The 20816-nt window shown below is 36.7% G+C and overlaps 1 protein-coding gene across 3 annotated transcripts in view; it reads right to left on the reverse strand.

Annotated features, from left to right (window-relative positions):
• LOC106882190 (organic cation transporter protein) overlaps positions 1-20816 on the reverse strand; it is a 114705-nt gene that overhangs the window by 19152 nt on the left and 74737 nt on the right. For all 3 annotated transcript variants that reach the window (XM_052971175.2, XM_052971174.2, XM_052971177.2), the window contains 3 exons: positions 18269-18450; positions 16439-16590; positions 13411-13468 (listed from right to left, as the gene is read on the reverse strand). In XM_052971175.2, coding sequence (XP_052827135.1) covers positions 13414-13468; positions 16439-16590; positions 18269-18450 — 389 coding nt within the window. In that variant the 3' untranslated portion in view covers positions 13411-13413. The remainder of the gene's footprint in view (positions 1-13410; positions 13469-16438; positions 16591-18268; positions 18451-20816) is intronic.

Here is a 20816-nt window from a genome sequence, read left to right on the forward strand (position 1 = left end):
AATGTACCCAGTGCACACTATGGACACATAAGAGGTATATCAGTATCCCAAGAAGGTTAACAGAAAAAGTAGTTTTTGCATGTGGCAGATGTGCAGGTACATTAAATACTATGAATGTACAGAAAACAGACTCCCTCAAATGTTCAGCGGGTATCCTTAGAAGTAATAGATAGTTTCTGTTACTTAGACAACCAAGTTAACAGTGGAGGAGGTGGTTTTGAAAGAATAGGAGGTGGTTCTGTAAGAATAAGAATGGGCTGGGCAAATTTCAGAGTGCTTCTACTTTTGGTAGTAACAAAGGCCCTCTCCCTCAGAGTGAAACGCAGATTGTATGATGCCTGTGTATGAACAGCTTTGCTACTTGGTTGTGAGACATGTGCTGTGACTACTGAGGACATGTGAAAGCTTGAAAGGAATGAAGCAGCATGCTCCACTGGATGGGTAATGTACGACAATGTAAGTGATATGAGAGAAAAATTGGCTATACAACGCATGAGATGTAGTGTGCAAGAGATAAGACTGTGTTCTTATGGCCATGTGATACATATGGAATGAGGAAAGCTGCACCAAGAAGTGCCATTTTCCAGTTGTAGAGGGAATGTGTGGAAGGGATAGACCCAGAAAGACATAGGATGAAGTGCTGAGAAAGGATCTTCAGACATTGGACCTCACTGAAGAGATAACAAGGGATTGAGACTTCTGGTGGTTTGATGTGCTTGAGAAGATATGTCAAGCTAAGTAAATGAGAAGATATGTCAAGCTAAGTAAAATCGTGGCCACACATACACACAGGCATGTCTCTGACATCCCTGTCTTAGTCTTGTGGGCTTGTGGGTGCTGGTGCCAAATAAAAGCTTTGTACTGATCTCATGTAAATGCACTCTTGCCAGTCCCATGTAAAAGCATCCATGCTGATACCTCATAAAAGCATCCATGCACTACTCTCCCACTGAATAATAATAACAACAATTATTACTATTATCATTATCGTTATCATTATTATTATTATTGAGTGAGAGAACAACACACACCATGAAAGTGACACTGGAGTGCAAATATACAAAGCCCAACATACCCATTCTGACAAGGGTACACCAAGCTCATGCATCACAACCATATGTATGCAACATGGTGACCTACCTCATAACAAGATAAACAGCACATGACCTTGCAGGTGGGACCCAGTTAGAATTTTCTTCAGGCTGAGTAGCCCACCCTGTTCAAAAGGTCCCTGAATAAGGGTTATTTAACGAAAGGATGAAAATGAAACACCAATGTTTCCAGGGATGAATTATTCAAACTACAAAGAACCCCTCTCAACATAGAGCTATGATGCTCCCCCACTACTCCTGCTCATGATCAGAGATACAGATATCATTAGCTACCAAAGGACATGCTTAACTAGCTAAGGTCAAGCAAACTTGCTTTATTGAGCAGAATATTTGCTATAGCCCATCTTTTACTCCAAGACAAAACGCATACATGTTAACACTTCCAAGGCAAATAAATGAAATCATCATCATCATCATCATCATTATTATCAGGTGAGCTGGCAGAATCGTTAGCACACTGGGAAAAATGCTTCATGGCATTTCATCCATCCTTAAGTTCTGAGTTCAAATTTTACCAAGGTCAACTTTGCCTTTCATTCTTCTGGGGTCAATTAAATAAGTACCAGTTACATACTGGGGTCGATGTAATCAACTTAATCCCCTCTCCCAAGCTGCCCTTGTGGCAACAATTTGAAATCATTGTTGTTGTTGTTATTATTATTATTATTATTATTATTATTATTATTATTTTATGTTTGACTTTTGTTTTGCATTTGTACAAGTTGGATCCAAGTCTCACCCAGAGACCTCAAGAGACAACAAGTTAGAAGTTCATGTAGGTGTTATGCCTAAGGTACCATATATTTGGATTTGTACAGTTTTGTTCAAGTGAATGTTTAAGAAACCATAAGAAAATTATGTGTTTGCTTTAAAATTTGAGATCACATAGACAGTATTTTACGTAGGATATGGGCAGTTCCCATGAGCACTATCTTTTGAACTTCAGCCATTTTGGGGTTTCCTGGAATCTGATCTAGGTAGTAATCAGCCCGTTTCGCTGTCATTCCCAGGGCACCTATGACAATAGGTATTGTTTTCGTCTTCAGATTCCACATTTTGCTAATTTCTATTTCAAGATCTTTATATTTGCTCAGTTTTTGGTAGGTCTTGACAGATACGTTTATATCGATTGGGACAGTCATATCAATGAGGAGGCATGATTTTTGTCTGAAGTCTTTCAGTATGATGTCTGGCCTATTTGCGTCTATCTTTCTGTCAGTTTGAATGGTGAAGTTCCAGAGGAGTGCAATGTGATCATTTTCAAGTACTGGGGGTGGTTTGTGTTCCCACCAGTTTTTATCATGGGGCAAGTCCAGGTTTTTGCATATTACCCAGTGAATATATTGTGCAGCTCTATCATGCCTGTTGAGATACTCTGTAGGCGCAAGCAGACTGCACATGGAGACAACATGATCGATGGTCTCATTTTGTTGTTGGCATATACGACATAATGGGGAGCTGCCGTTCTTTAATATGTTGGCCTGGTAGTTCTTTGTAGGTAGGCATTGATCTTGGGCTGCTATGATAAACCCCTCTGTTTCTGATTTCAATCCAGAGGCCATTAACCATTGGTGGGTAAGGGCTTTGTCAATATCTGCATTATTCGCTCTCTTTGGGTATTTGCCATTGAGAGGTTTTCCATGCCATTTTTCAGTCATAATAGCTAAGGCAGCAATTTTAGCACGGGTTTTCAAGCGCTTAGCTTTTTCTGCAGGTGTTTCTAGTTCGTCTAATTCTTGAATTTGTTGCAATTGGAATTCACTTAGATATTCCTTTGCCTATTATTATTATTATTATTATTATTATTATTATTATTATTATTATCATCATTATCATTATCATCATCATCATCATCATCATCATCATCATCATCATTATTATTAGGTAGCGAGCTGGCAGAATCATTAACACACCAGCCAAAATGCTTCATAGCATTTTGTTTGTCCTTATGTTCTGGGTTCAAATTCTGCTGAGGTTGACTTTGCCTTTCATCTTTTCTGGGTCGATAAAATAAGTGCCAGTGAAGCACTAGGGTTGATGTAATTGACTAGTCCCCTCTCCCAAAATTTCAGGTCTTGTACCTTCAGCAGAAAAGATTATTATTACTATTATTAACAAGTATACTAAAACTGACTTTGCCTTTACTCCCTCTGCACTCACTGGGTACTGAGGTTAATCAAATGAGTAAAACTATTCCCCAAATTGTGCTCATATTAGAAGTTCTCATTAAACAGCATTAATTATTTTTTTGTTGTTTTCAAAACTGTCCTTGTGTGATATAATCCCCACCCTGAGGTTGTAATTGAGAGAGAAAATGTAATAATTGCTTGAGACTTTCCAGTACATACATACTGAACCATCAAAGCTAATGAACTGGATATTGTGAAAGCCCAAAACAATAAAGTTTACTTATTAATTGATATGAGTATTCCTTGTAATCATATTATCTCAACAAAAGAATTTGACAAGCTCAGAAAATATAAAGATTTGCTCATAGAAATTGAAATAATGTGGCATCTCAAGGCGGTTATAATACCAGTGATTGTGGTGGTGGTGGCGATGGTGGCTGTGTTACTGTGTTACCAACAGAGCCAGTAACACAGCTACCATTGCCACAATGGATCACAGCATCCCCAACAGCTGCAACATCACCACCACCAGCCTTACCAATAGCTTCTCCGACATCCATGATGCCAGGCCTATTGGCTACTATAGTAGTAGTAGCAGAGGCAACAGATCCAGTTCTATCACTGGCTATAATAGCAACAGCAGCAGAACTGACAGTGGCGATAGCACTACCATCACCACCACTACATCCTCCACTATCACCAGCGACAACAATAGTAGCCCCGACTCCATCAACAACAACAGCAGCAATACCAGCATCAGCAGCAGCAACACAATGACTGCACCACAGGCAACATGCACAGGGACGAGAATATGACTGGCACCAACACCAACACCAGCACCAACAGCAGCAGCCCCAACTCCAGCAGTGACAACACCACCAGCAGCATCAGCAGCAATTTTAGTCTGTATATTTGTGTTCATATGTACTGGAGTTAATTTGTTGTATACACACACACACACACACTCAGAAAATACTTCTATACATACTGAAACATATGCATGCTCACACAGATATATACAATATATAGATGTCCAGTCCTGTATTATGCATATACATGTGTCTGTGATATATATGTGTAAACATACACATATATACAGATAAACATCCATTTATACAGCCATAAAGGCATACATAGTCATATACCTATACTTAAACATATATACATATATTCATACGCACACACACATACACACAATTATACATACATGTATATAGATAGATAGAAAGATAGATAGATAGCGGAAGTAACAGAGTGACTCAGGGTCTGAGAGTTTCGTGTGTTAGCACTATCAAACAAAACTCTCGGACCTTGAGTCACTCTGTTACTTCTGCTAAACATTAATAAAAATATAGATATTTTTGCTGTTTGCATCAACACACCTATATATATAGGTAGAAACTTCATAAGATGTACCCAGTGTAAACTATGGACACATAAGAGGTGCAGCAAAATCAAAGGAAGGTTAACCGGGAAGATAGCTTTTGTGTGTGGCACAGGGGCAATAAACACTGCAGATGCTCAGAAAACTGATTCCATCACATGCCAGGGGAAGAAACTAGAAGTAGTTGATAGCTTCTGCAACCTAGGTGACCAAGTCTGTAGTGGGGGTGAATGTTTAGAGAGCATTGCCACTAGAATAAGAATAGCCTGGGCAAAGTTCAGAAAGCTCCTACCTCTGCTGGCAACAACGGGCCTCTCGCTCAGAGTGAAAGGTAGATTGTACGATGCATGAGTGAAACATGGGCCATGACTGTTGAGGACATGTGCAGACTCAAAAGAAATGAAGATAGTATGATCCACTGGATGTATAATGTTAGTGTGCACACATGACAGAGTGTAAGCACCCTGAGAGAACTGTTGGACATAAGAAACATCAGATGTGGTGTGCAAGAGAGATGACTGCGCTGGTTTGGTCATGTGCTACGTATGGATGAGGAGAGCTGTGTGAAGAAGTGTCACTCTTTAACAGTGGAAGGAACCCAAGGAAGAGGGAGACCCAGGAAAACATGAGATGAGGTGGTGAAGCATGACCTTCGTGTAGTTGTGGCCATTACCAGTGCTGGTGACATGCAACAAGCACCATTCATTCATGTGTGGGTTGCTGCCAGAGCTGCCTGACTAGCTCCCTGTGACAGTGGCACATAAAAAGCACCATCAAATCTGGTCGATACCCCCCCCCCCCCCGGCCCTGTCTGGATCCTGTGCCCATGACACGTAAAAAGCACCATCCAAATGTGACTGATGCCAGTGCTACCTGACTGGCTCCCATGCCGGTAGCACGTAAAAAGCACCCACTACACTCTCAAAGTGGTTGGCATTAGGAAAGGCATCCAGCTGTAGAAACATTGCTAGATCAGATTGGAGCCTGGTGTAGCCATCTGGTTTCACCAGTCCTCAGTCAAATCATCCAACCCATGCTAGCATGGAAAGCGGACGTTGAACGATGATGATGATATATATGTATATATTATTCTGTCTGAGGAGAGTCATATTAGTAGGCTAATTTGGACATTAAAATGTTTTCCATTGCTTGGGAAATAATTAGTAAGGCAAAATCTTATAGAATAGGTGATAATAGATGTGACCTTTGTGTGGAAAATAAGTACCAAAAATTCACTTTTAAATTTACTCTTTATAAACAGTAGGCAGGAACAGGCTATGAGATGTCCACACTGAACAAAATATATGTTTAAACAATTTCAATAAACATAACTTACCATCTATAGTAATTATACTAGTTAAAATAATGATTGTGTTAATAAATGATATTTATGCAAATAATACTAATAAATATAATTATAATAATAATAACAATAATATTAACTTAAGGGTATAAACCCAGAATAAGTGAAATACCTCTGAATAGAAATGTACTCCATACAGCAAAATGTAAAGAAAACTGCTACAATTGCAATATAAATAAACATTTTAAAACCATGATTCAACTGTAATACCAGTAGAGGTGATTATAAGACCAGAATTCAATTTGATTTAAAAAGTGACACTATCACCTTCAACTGAATACCAACACAGGAAGCTTGCTTGAATTAGTTCACTTTGAAAATATCTTAAGTGATGGACCCTTGATGAAATTGCAGTGACTAGGATGGATAATTGCATACAGAGCAATGTGCAGTTGTTACAGTAGAAACATATGTTGGTCATTGTTATATATGCTGTAGAAAACTTTTTAATAAAAAAGTGAATAAACCTCCACTCTCCTTTTGGTTTTCAATTATATATGTATGTGTGTATCAAAAACGTCAGGAGGTATAAGAGGTGAATATATTCATCTATCCACTTGATATCCATAAGCCTTCATGATATAATAATAATTTCAATGTATAATAAATTATTTTACATTGAAATTATATACTGAAATTTTTTATTACACGATGAAAGCTGCCATACAGCTTTATCCCATGGATATCAAATGGTTAAATAAACATATTCACCTCTCATATTGCCTGACTTTTTATGATGTATATACTCCACATGAAATAATTTCATAGATTGGATCTACTAGGTTTTAGCTACAAAGGACTCTACATTACACTCCTCTGTACTGGATTACTATTTGGTATGATAGTCAGGTCCTTTCTGTGATTGCCACAGGATTCTATGAAGCCATGTGTGTGTGTACATGCATGTTTGTGTATGTATTTAGATATATTTATATATATAATGTAACATCAGGATGGAGGTTAGCAACCTTTGATGTAAGTTTTTGCAGTCATTTTCGTATGTGTCATTCAATTTGATAACTGGGTCATTCAAATCCACGAAAAAAATTATTGCCATGAAGCTAGTCATTCAAATTCATTTTCTAGTCATTCAATTTCACACTTCAGTCAAAGAATTTAGTATTCACATCATTCAAATTAAAATGTCCGTCAAGATCATTCAAATTAGTCAGAATGCGAGGAAGTGTCTTTTCAAGCATTCAAATTTGTTTCAGAGCAATTTATTTAACACTTCGAGCAATCAAATTAGCACAATAGCTGTTTTGATGTTTTCTCATGATCATTGTTATCTTAATCATGTGTTTTGATCCATTGTTTATGTTTTAAGCACGCTATCATGCCCATGTCTTTTCTATGTATTTTTTTATTTTTGTATAGGTACATGTATTCATTGTTAAAGGCTTCATGAATCACTTTCTAGCCTTTTCAATCTTTTTAAAGAAACTCACATTTATAAGAAATGCTCCCCAATGAAAGAGAAAATGCAAAATCAAAGAAATATATATTGGGTTGTCCGGAAAGTTTGTGCTGATTTTTAAAAGAAAGAAAAAGGTCAATAAATACTTGCCATTACATTTTTAATCAACCAAATAAAAACCATTTTGTTGCACAATGCGTCTCCATCTTTCCTGTAACTTGAAAATACCCTCTTCCCAGAATTGAGGTGGTTTCATGGCAAAGAATTCATCAAGGTATCTTATTACTTCATCCAGGGAATTGAAATTTTTACCATTAAGACTATTCTGCAGAGATTTGAATAAGTGGAAAATCCGAAGGGGCAATATCTGGTGAATATGGAGGGTGGGGTAACACATCCCAGCCAAGCTACAGCAATTTTTGTCTGGTTCCCAAAGAAACGTGCAGTCTTGCATTATCATGTTGGGAAATAACACCCTTCCTGTTGGCCAATTCTGGACATTTTTCTTGAATTGCTGCTTTTAACTCGTCCAGTTGTGTGCAGTATTTATCAGAATTAATTGTCTGGTTACTTGGAAGAAGCTCATAGTACAGAATTCCTTTCCGATCCCACCAGACACAAAGCAAGACTTTTTTTAGGGTGAAGACCTGCTTTTAGGGTGGCTAAGGGTGGCTCATTTTGCTTACTCCAGGATCGCTTTCTCTGAACATTTCGGTAGATAATCCATTTCTCATCACCTATCGCAATTTGCTTTAAGAAAGGTATGTTTTCATTCCGTTTATAAAGCGAATCACAGATGGAAATGTGATCCAAAAGGTTCTTCTCACTCAACTCATGTGGTACCCAAACATCACAGCGATTTGTGTACCCAGGTGCTCATGAACAACGGATTTTGATAGGTTGAGGCTTTCTGCCAATTCTCGGGTTGTGCAATGTGGGTTATTCTCAATTAATGACTTTATTGGGTCATCATCTGTAGTGGATGGTCTGCCTGATTGCTCTTTATCAATAAGGCTAATCTCCAGCTTGGAACCTTGCGAACCACTTCTGTACAGTTCTTTCGGATAAAGAAACATCACCGTAAACTGCACATATTTCTTTGGTTGCTTGTGAGGCATTTTTCCTTTTATGGAAAAAGAAAAGCATCAAGTGCCAAAAATGAACTTTCTTATCTTCCATTTTAAAGGGTTACAGAATTAACACAGGTTATAGGAACATAAACCTTTTTCCACAAAAAGATAGCTTAAACTGTGCTCTAAATGGAGGTGTAGTCAAATCCTATTTTATGGACTCAACATGTTCTAAAATAAGTCGAAAGGTAAGCTACTATAAATCAGCATGAACTTTCCGGACAACCCAATACTTTTCTCAACAAGACATATGCAAAGAAGAACACTTATCATAACATAAAGTATTCAAAATCAAAGAAAATGAGCATTTGTTGTAATTCTGAGTTTCTAAGGTATAATAAGATGTGGCAGCCACACAACAGCATAGGAGCTCTTAAACATGCATTACACAGTTTTTACCCAAAATACACTACACACACACACACGCACACGCACACACACACACACACACCAGTAGTAGCATTTAACACTTGTTTTCTATGCTCGCACAGGTGGATGGTTTGATAGAAGCTGCCCAAATTCCATTTCTTTTTGGCATGGTTTCCATGGCTGGATGCTCTTCCTAATGCTAACCACTTTACAGAGTGTACTGGATGCTTTTACATAGCAAGAGCATGAGTGCTTTTATGTGGAACTAGTACAGGTGCCTTTTTACATGACACCAGCACCCATGAGCCCATAAGATTAGGAATACTCAGTTGGAGAGGAATGCAGGGTGCATACCTGAATGCAAGGACAACCACAATTTTACTTAGCTTGACATATCTTCTCAAGTACAGCAAACTGCCAGGAGTCACAGTCCCCTGTTATCTCCTTTGTGAGTCTCAATGTCTGTGGGTCCTTTCTCACTACTTCATCTTTGTCCCACATCTTTCTGAATCTACCCCTTCAACATGTTCCCTTCACAATTATATATATATATATATATATATATACATGCATATATATATATATATATATATATATATATATATATATATATATATATATATATATAGAAAGAAAGAAAGAAAGCTATGTGTCATGCAAAAAAAAGTCATGATTGTCCCCGAAGTCTTCTCACTTTTTCTTTTCTCTGTCAATATCACAGACCAAACACAAATAAACGAAGAAAACATATTCATAAAAACATGCAAGACTACAACTGAATAAACTTCAACAAAATACATTCACCATAACTACTGACACAGTAATTATTCTGCCGTGATATGTTGAATTTATACGGCCAACAACCTTATCTTTAAGATATTGTGTTTTCTTTCCCTTTTATGCAAATTAATTTAGCCCAAACATCATGTATGCTGTAACAGAGAAAGCTGCTTGTTAATTAGTTATGAGTATGCAACTTTTATTGAATGAAAGCGATTACTAAAGTTTACATTGTCTAAAAAATTCTTTAAAATTCCAGTTTTGATATTTTTATCAAAATGTGACTCGAAATTCTATTATTATTGAAGATCACAACTATATGTTTCAACCAGATAACTAATTGTAATTCACTTTGAGATAGTCATTGTTTTTTGATGTCTTACTCTCATCTGTTTTTGTCTCCTCGTACACACTTCATTTGAATATCCCTCTCTTTCCATTATTTCTTTGTTTATCCCTTCTTTTCCTATTAGTTTTTCTCTTTCTCTACCCTTAGAGAAAGAGGTAGAGGTAGGGGTCCACCAAGGTTCCGTCCTCAGCCCCCTCCTATTTATCATAGTCCTCCAGGCGATCACAGAGGAATTCAAGACAGGTTGCCCCTGGGAGCTCCTCTATGCTGATGACCTTGCACTAATTGCGCAGTCACTATCAGAACTAGAGGAGAAGTTTAAGGTGTGGAAGCAAGGACTAGAATCGAAGGGCCTTAGAGTCAACCTAGCTAAAACCAAAATCCTAATAAGTAGGAAGGTAGATAAAACACAAACCCCTTCAGGTAGATGGCCTTGCTCAGTATGCAGTAAAGGAGTAGGTAGTAACTCTATAAGATGTACCCGGTGCAAGCTATGGACACATAAGAGGTGCAGCAATATCAAAGGCAGATTAACTACAAAGTTAGTTTTTGTATGTGGCAGATGTTCAGGTGCAATAAACACTGTAAACAAACAGGAAACAACTTCTATCTCATTCCAGGGAGAAAAACTAGAGGTAGTCGATAGCTTCCACTATCTGGGTGACCAAGTTAGTAGTGGGGGTGGGTGCGCTGAAAGTGTAACTGCTAGAATAAGAATAGCCTGGGCCAAGTTTAGAGAGCCCTTACCTCTGCTGGCGACAAAGGGACTCTCACTCAGAGTAAAAGGCAGACTGTATGACGCATGTGTACGAACAGCCATGCTACATGGCAGTGAAACATGGGCTGTGACTGCTGAGGACATGCGTAAGCTCGCAAGGAATGAAGCCAGTATGCTCCGCTGGATGTGTAATGTAAATGTGCATACCCGTCAGAGTGTAAGTATCTTGAGAGAAAAGCTGAACATAAGAAGCATCAGTAGTGGTGTGCAAGAGAGACGATTGCGCTGGTTTGGACATGTGGTGAGAATGAATGAGGATAGCTGCGTGAAAAAGTGCCACTCCCTAACAGTTGAGGGAACCCGTGGAAGAGGTAGGCCCAGGAAGACCTGAGCTGAGGTGGTGAGGCAAGACCTTCGAACATTGGGCCTCACCGAGGCGATGACTACTGACCGAGACCTTTGGAAATGTGCTGTGCGTGAGAAGACCCGGCAAGCCAAGTGAGATCGTTGCCAGAGCCCCTGGACTGGCTCTTGTGCGGGTGGCACATAAGATGTACCATCCTGAGCGTGACCGTTGCCAGTACCGCCTGACTGGCCTTGTAGGGTTTTCGAGCGAGATCGTTGCCAGTGCCCCTGGACTGGCTCTTGTGCGGGTGGCACATAAAAGACACCATTTCGAGCGTGGCCGTTTTCGTGCGGGTGACACGTAAAAGCACCCACTACACTCTCTGAGTGGTTGGCGTTAGGAAGGGCATCTAGCTGTAGAAACTCTGCCAAATTAGATTGGAGCCTGGTGTAGCCATCCTGTTGCACCAGTCCTCAGTCAAATCGTCCAACCCATGCTAGCATGGAAAGCGGACGTTAAACGATGATGATGATGATGATGATGATGATGTTTCTACATTTTCCTCAAATCTTATATATGCAAAAATAAGACAATATATGCATACACGCACACACACACACACACACACACACACACACACACACACATATTGGCAGATATACACATTAAAGCAGTTTTGTACAAGCAAACATGATGTATACTAACAAAAAAACCACCAGAGGGCAATATTTCTGCTTGTGTATATAATGTAGTCTCCCACCACCAATTTGCATTAATAATTATGTACATGCATACATACATAGACATCTACATTCAAGGGTCAGACAATATACTTGAAATACCTTACTAAATGGAAGAAGTTTTTTGTTTAATACAAAGCTGGTCAACTTTTGGTATTAATCACAGCTTTAAAATATCAAGGGATTGACTTGTAAAGGTCCTAAACAGTTATAGGAGGAATGTTAAGTCACTGGTGTTTGTGGGGGATAATCCAAGTGATCTACTTTACTTCTGTGTCTTCAAAACCAATTTTGAATAACTAATTGTGTGAATTGGTGTATTATCATTTTGGAAGATTGCGCTACCAACAAAGAACAATATTTGTACTGTAAGATGGACATTATCAGCCAAAATATTCAGATAATCTTTGGTGTTAACTCTGTTATGTTGAATTACTAAAGGGTCAAGGGAATTCTGTATTATAGCTGCCCAGATCAACACAGAAACATCTCTATGTTTCACAGTAGGAGCAAAACAGTCAAGGTTGAAAGCTGCTCCAGATTTTTTCCAGACATAAATTCCCCCCAAAGAGGGGAAAAAGGGTGAATGATGATTTATCAGAAAAGATGATATTGTTTTATTGAGCCATTGACCAACTCTGATAATTTAGGCACCATTTTTTTCTGCTTAGCAATGTTGACAAGAGAGGTTCAGCAATTGCAGCTCTCCCCTGGTGTCCAACTCTATGGTATATGGCATTCATTACATTACCCTTAACTCTTTTAACCAAATTAAGGTAATTGGTCAATTTGAGTTAATTTTCTTGGCTCATTTTTTTAAACTTAGTTTTGTGTATTCCAAAGTTCTATGTTAAAAAAAGTACAATAAGAAAAACTATACAGATAGTTGTTAAATTCAGCTTACGATGAAAGTAAACAAACAAAGTTTGTTTTAGAAGCTTTGAGATGTATTGAAAGATACAGAAATAATTTTTTTTTTTATTCTTAAACGCGTGATAATGCTAATAAATAGCGTGATCAGGATAAATTATCCATTTATTGCAGAAAAATACGTTACTGACCAGCCATGAATTTAGCATTGTTTACTTTTGATTGCATTGTTTATTTTCGTTGAAATTTTAATCTTTTTAAATACATTTTGGATTTTACATCTTTTCCCTATATTTTTAAATTAAGTTTTGAGTCAATTGTTAATTTCTTTAAAAGAAAAAGAAACAAGCAGTTTTGGTTTCTCATTGCATGTATGTGTGGAAGACCTAGTTATTCAAAATAAATACCAGTCATACAATGAGGTTCATTTAGCTGTTGAAGAGTATCCATCACCATTCACAACTGGCCTTGTTTTTTTGTCAAAAGAAATCATTATTGTTCTTATTTTGTTGCAGTTGTGTTACTTTATAATGTAATTATTGAAAACTTCATCCATGACAGGTTTTGTTTCCGAAGCAAAAATTTGTTTATAAATATAATAAAAAATGTTGTTGAATAGCTATACTGATTCTTCTGCAGATATTCACAACTGTTAGGTTTTATTTAAAAGTCTACTTCGCTGTACAAAGAGAGTTTCACTCACCATTTAGTCTGAAACCATTCCTTGGTTGTCTTCACCATTAACTTTATGTTTCACTTTCCTAAAACAAAAATTGATTTTATAAACCTGAATTCTAAAAGTAGAATGAGTGTGTATGCACACACGCGTGCATGTGCACACGTGCATGTGCACACGTGCATGTGCACACGTGCATGTGTGTGTGCAACAAGATATTGTTGGGAAACATGTAAATGACAGTGATATATAAATCTGAACTGAAAAAAGCTGCGTGTCAATGCGCAACAAGATATTGTTGGAGAATGGTGTGTTTGATATGAAAGTGATGCACCTACATTCATAGATACTGAGTAAAAAAGGAGGCTGAATATGGAGAAAGTTTGATAGACTTTTCTATATATTGTTCTTGTAAAATTCAGCCAAGAGACTAGCCATTAAAGTCAACAGTTTTATGATTGAAACGGTCAATAAGAATATGAAGAAAGTGAAAGCTGCCCATTCAACACCTATTGTCACTGAGATGCAAAAAATACCCTGCACAGCAGGACACAAGCTAGTTACTCGCATAGTCAACCAAATACAACAAAAATGGCATCATGCCTACTGAATGCCATAGCAGTATATTATCATCAACTGTTATATGGCCAAAAGGAGACACTCTAGAAAGAAGCTATGAAAAAGATATGAAACTGATGAACAAAGTTATTAGTTCCTAATCAGTTTTAGCACAATTGTCTGGGAAAAAAATAAAAAATTAGAATAATTGAGACACAGTTTGGATTTTTTACTAGTACAGGTTACTACTGATTCCCCATTTTAAATGAAACAATTACAGTTCTTAGTCAAAAGTAAGTTACTACACCTAGTATTGATTTTGGAGATGATGTTTGACAGGAGAGCCTGTAGTCAGGTGACCCTTAAGAAAGCTAGTGTAGACAAGTGGATTGTGGGAACTGTGCAAAACATGTACAAAGATGCAATCAATAAGGTGGAAATTAGTAATGTGTTCATCAAAATTGGTGTCCATCAAGGCTCAGTTCTAAGCCATTTCTGATTATTATAGTCTTCCGGACAATAGTAGAAGTTTTAAGATAACCTATTTTTAGTCACTCCTTTTAGCTGGTGACTTAGTTTGTATGGCCAAATCTTCCTAACATTTAGAAGAGAAATTCTAAATATGGAAGCAAAACCTACAATCAAGAGGCCTTTCAGTGTTCATAGTAAAGACATTTAATGGAAGGAAGGTTTTTATGATACTTTTGGGGTATCTTCTTCCATTATAATTATTCTGTTGATTCAAGGAGCTGGAAATGCGAAGGCTGAAGTTCTCAGGCAGAGTAAGTTCAATAATCATTTATTAACAAGTGCTTCGTACAAGGGGTTTGCTTTCAGCAACCATTTTCACAGCAGTGTGTAGTTAGCCTTCTTTCCTATACACATGAGGTCCAATAACCTCTGGAGACAATCACATGGTATCACTGTAGAACAAAAGTCTGTTGTGAGCTCCTGGCTTTGAAGTGTCTTCTTGGCGTCAGCATGAGAAAAATGAGAGGGAAAATGTTGTTGCCTTTTCCTTAAATAATGGTTGCAAGTGAGATCTCGTTTTTGTCTTGCATATGGTGAGATCTCACTGTTTCAAAATGGTGCTGGCTTCTTTGTGCCTCGCTACAGACAAAAGTTCTAATTAATAGAAAAGAAAACAAGATTTACAGCTGTTAGGGAAAAGACCACACTCAATAAGCAAAAATAGGAGCAGGCATGATTTGTATACTGTGTATTCAATGTAAACTATGGCTGCACAAAAGACATATGAGGTTCCTGGTAGACAGACTGAAATTAAAGACTGTAATAATAGCCATGAAGTAAATTGTTTCAGTTACTCCAAAAGTTATCAGAAGTTGTTGATAGTCTTTTTGATACATAGAAGATTTAATCAGCAGTGGTAGTGAGTATCCTGAAAGTACAGTAGCCAGAGTATGAATTGTTGAGGAAAAAGTTTAGGAAGTTATAATCTCTGGTGGCAATGAATAAATTCTCTCTGGGTGAAGAATAGGTTGTATGATGCTTGTGTACAAATTGCAATACTGGATGATAAATAGATATTGAATGAATAGGATGTGCAAAAGCTGGTGAGAAATAAAATGAATATGCTCTGTTGGATGTGTAATGTTAGTGTATTGAGAAAAATTGGATATAAAAGAAATCAGAAGTAGTTTGCAAGAGAGATGCTGCTGGTATTAACATGTAATGTCTACTGGTGCTGACATGTAATGGATGAAGGCAGTGGGTAAAGAAGTGCTAAGTTATCCATGTGAAGCGTAACCGTGGAAGTGGAAGTTGGGTAGCAGTGGTGAAGACTGATCTTGAATGACTGATTTTTGCTAAGAAATGCAATTAATGTCAAGATGCTGTGTTTGAGTGGATCCATCTAAGTCGTGCAAGCATGGAAAAAAGATATAAAACTTTGAGGGTGATATTGTTGGTGTTGATGATGATAATGATGATGAATTAAAATAGCATACATATTTATTAATGTATATATATTATGTAACTGCTATTGTGCTCTAACAAAGCTGAAATATATTTATTTATGTGTAAGACTTGGGATAACACATCATGGTTGTCAAATATCTAAAGTTTAAATATTGACATAATAACATCATGGAATAATTAGTTTAGCTATTTAAAAATACACTATGACTGGTTATATTGGCTTTTTATTTGTCTATTAATAGCTCTGTTGATTATGAAGAGTTAAAAAATTTTGTCACACTTCTACAACTTGGTCACTTGACACCATTTCACAATTTTCTGTAGTGGAATCATGCTTAGCCACATGATAGCTGAAGAGTGACAAAATCTTTAATACTTCATAATAAACAGTACTATTACAAAAAATAGAAAGTGAATGTAATAGTTGTTTAGTGTTCTATGATAGTTAAAACAACTTTTCTATGATGTAATTGTTTGTGTTTTACCACATGATTTCATTTTAAGTCAAATAAGTACAAAACTGAAAGAATGGTATACAGAATGAGAAAAGAAAACTTACCGTCCTATATTCTCTCCCTCTTCAAATGTATCTGGTAAACTACAACCTTTAGTCTCAGGAAGAAATAAAGATAATAGACCAGCTATTATAGAAAAAATTCCAAAGAAGATAACAGGCAAACCAACACCAAATTTAGACTTCATTTGTCCTCCCTGTAATTAGATGAAAAACATAAATGAGTGTCTCACTGAATGTTTACTCTTGTTTTCATTTAGCAATTATGTTTTTCACCCATGCATTCTTTGAAGGTATATTCTCTCTTTAGTCAAGTTCATTCAATATTTTTTTCTATACTAGGTCCTCAATTTCATGTTGTGTTTTTCTGTCAATAACCTCAATGTAGTTGAATGGTCTTTATGCTCTGTTAGATTATGGAAGTTACCATAATATAACATCTGATATAGCCTAGTGTTTAGCTTGACAGCAACAAAGCCTACACTGCTCTAAGCAACAATGGTAGAGATGGGTGGAATGTGTCTGTAATCAACTCTTCTCTTTGGGTTTGTTCTCATGCCAAAAGATGCTTCGAGCCCTCATGAGAAGGTTGGTGTGCATATCATCAAGGTGATCTTGAAATGCCTTCTTTGTAATCCTGATGTCAGCTCCAAATTTAAATTCACTGGTGTGACATCCCAATCAGTCAATATAAATTTGGAAATTTAGATTAAATTTTGTCTAATTAATGAATAAAATGCTTAGCACAAATGCAATTCATTTCTACATGATATCAACCAATATTTTTCAATCAATTTCGTGAATAGACAGGTATTTATTATTATTCTGGATTTCTGTCTCTCAATGAATTAATGAAATCCTTCCCCAAAGAATGTCCTTTCCAATCATTCTTCTACAGATACCATGTCAATATTTAAATATCAATCAAAGTTTATTGATTTCCTACAATGGATATCAGTTTTTCACATATGCGTTATACTTTAACACCCAGAAACAACAACAAGGTGACACTTCCCACTAAGGACTGGATGATAACACTGTGGATATGTGTCAGAATGGATAGAAAATTCATTTAGATAATTATAATAATTATATCTATTACAATTCTAACTTATACCCAGTCATGGTCCATTTATCTTTCTGGTTATGAGGTTTCTATTTAGATTTCTGTACATTAAGATCAAATGGTTAAGACAAGTGTTTGAGTACTGAAGTCAATAAAATTACTGTTGAAAGATCAGGAATTAAAACTATGCTTTTGTATTTTGAGTCAAAACATATTATTTTCTTAGATGAAAAATACTTTGCATTTTCCATTCAAAGTAAAAGAGTTGACATAAAAAAGGGTTATTCATCCATTAACACAGTTTCTTATCATTCAGAGTCTTATTTCCATCCATAGTTTTGGAGTGAACCAATGCAACAATATTTTTAGAATACCATCAAGATAATGATTTTCAACACTGGCCCAAAGTTATTCATTTAGTGAGAGAGTAAAGTTGATTAAATCAATCTCTGTACTTGTCTGCTACTTTATTTTAATGACCTTAGAAGGATGAAAAGTTGAATTAGCCATGGCAGCATAAAGGACCAAAAGTATTTCTAAAATAGGTACAAGGCATAAAATGTTGGGGGAGGGATTGATTGATTATATTGAACCCAGTATTTGAGAAATATTTTATTATTGTAACCTTAAAAGAATGAAAGACAAAGTTGACTTTGATGAGATTTGAGCACGGAACATAAAGTGCTGGAAGGCATTTTCTCAAATGCTCTAATGATTCTATACTGAAAGGAGAAAGATGGAGGAATGCCAATAAAAACTATAATTAATGTATTCCATAAATTATTTAGTCAATAAAAAAATTATCTTACAGCAACAAGAATGTAAGGAGCTGCCATGCTACCAATTCTTCCAAAGCAAGAACTCAAACCAAGTATAGTGTTACGTATAACAGTGGGAAAGAGTTCTGTTGTGTAATTGTAAATGATAGCAAATGCTGCTGAAGCTGCAAATTTTCCAACCAATAAAAGAAGAGTTGAAAGCCAAACCATATCTGAAATAAAAGATGCTGATCATTATAAGATTTATTTAATAAGATAATTCTCTCTCTCTCTCTCTCTCTCTCTCTCTCTCTCTCTCTCTCTCTCTCTCTCTCTCTCTCTCTCTCTCTCTCTCTGTGACCAAGTAACCATGTATCCCCTCTACAGCAATACATCTGTTTCTGTCACCCTGTCACACTCTAACCTTTCATCACCAGACACAAAAGTCACCTCCTCCAATTCATCCCTTCCCTCTCAAAGGATCTTTGTCTTGCAAGTTACATGGTGACTGTGCTAGTGCTTGTGCCACATAAAAAGCATCCAGTCCACACTGTAAAGTGGTTGATGCTTGGAAGGTCATCCAACTGTAAAAACCATGCCAAAACTGACCTCACCTGTGCTGGTGCTATGCAAAAAGCACTCAATCCACTCTGTGGGATGGCTGGTATTAGAAAGGGCATCAGGCCATAAAAACCATGCCAAAACAGACATTGAAGCCTGGTGCAGTCTTCTGCCTGGCTAGTTCCCATCAAGCCATCCAACCCATGCCAGCATGGAAAGTAGATGTTAAATGATGATGATGATGATGATTCATTGGTATATCCTTCAGAGGGAAAAAAATCGTAAACAATGCACTTTTTCTATTGTATCTATTAACTATATTTAGAGAATCCAAAATTTGAGAATTTGAAAGAATTTATTTGATTGGTGCATTTTCACATCTACTACATAAGACTTCCTTGTCTCTCAGCCTGACTGATTTCACCACATCTCTTGTGTTCCTATAGTTATTGGGAACAACCTATGGAATTTCTACCTACTGCTTTTCTACCTATCAACTTCCCAGATGGCTGTAGATGCCTATCATTTTTCTTGATAAATAAAACATTGTCTTAGCCAATTTTATAATAGACAAATAAATTTCAATTTTTCTTTATTTTAAGTCCACTAATTCTTTAGTGGACTCAGCTATAAAAACTAGATCATTGGTATATAGAAGTTCCAAGTCCTCGTGGTCTTAAACTTGTGTGTGTGAGTGTGTGTGTACTAAAGCAGTAGAGTTTACATGAAGCATTGTTTCATATATATATAAATATTTTTAACTACTCATTTTTGTTTAAGTCAAAACAATGCTAGTTACAAAAATAATACATTTCAATGGTGTTTTTTTTTTTAGATATTTCATGGTTAGGCCCCCTTTTTAGGAAATATTTGGAGTGTCCTAACACGGAAATATTGAAGTACCAGGAAAATCCAGCAACCTATTTAATTTTTATAAATTGCATTGTTTTGGTTTTTAAAACAAAAAATAAAATAAATAAAATCATTAATATCTTTTATCTTTAACTTTTTATTGTTTCAGTCTTTAGACTGCAACCTTGAAGAAAATGCAGTTGAATGAATCAACCCCTGTACTTATACTTTTTAAACCCTTAAACTTGTTCTATCAGTCTCTTTTGCTGAACTCTTAAGCTAGAGTACATAAACACACTAACACCAGTTGTCAAGCAATGGTGAAAGACAATCCCAGACATAAACACACACACACACACACATACACACACACACACACACACACATGATGAGTTTCTTTAAGTTTCCATCAACCAAATCCATTCATAAGGCTTTGGTTGGTCTGAGGTTGTAGTAAAAGACACTTGCCCAAGGTGCCATGCAATGGAACTGGACCTGGAACCATGTGCTTGGGAAGTAAACTTCTTACCACACAGCCACACCTGTGCCTATACACATTAAATATATATACTCTGCCAAAGGCCTTTTCTTGATCAATTAATGTGAAGTGACTAATTCTTTGCAAAGAACGTCTCCTGCAGATAACTTAATCAGAAGTGCATTGTGTATCATATGTATTGTTCATTCATCTAACATACGTTTTTCATGCTGGCATGGATTACATGAACAGATATTCAAAGCAGGATTTTACAATCAGATTCACCTCTAGTGACTCTTAAGATTGGTGTTGTAGAGGGAGTATATTATGCTGTGTTTTTCCTTCCAAACTGCATGATGGTGCACTTGCTCACAGCCAGTTTGGGTTTCCAGACAGTAATCCATTGCTGCATTGTGTCCAGGCCTGATTACAGGAAAGATCTATAGTGTGAAGGACATGTTCTTTTTATCTGAAGGTACAGCTTGATGTCATCTGTATATTTTAACACTGTAACATTCTTCAAGTTGGCATCTATGTCATTAATATATGCAACAAACAACAGGAGTCCAAAAATAGATCCCTGTGGCACACAAGATATTATCCCATAGGGATGATGATGAGGGAGCCGGATGCTGTCCTAGAACTGTGACTACCTCTTTTTGACCCAGAATGAAGGACCTGAACAAGTTATAAAGATCATCACCCATT

This window comes from Octopus bimaculoides, chromosome 10 (genome assembly GCF_046866305.1).
Source record: "Octopus bimaculoides isolate indiv1 chromosome 10, ASM4686630v1, whole genome shotgun sequence".
Taxonomy (NCBI): domain Eukaryota; kingdom Metazoa; phylum Mollusca; class Cephalopoda; order Octopoda; family Octopodidae; genus Octopus; species Octopus bimaculoides.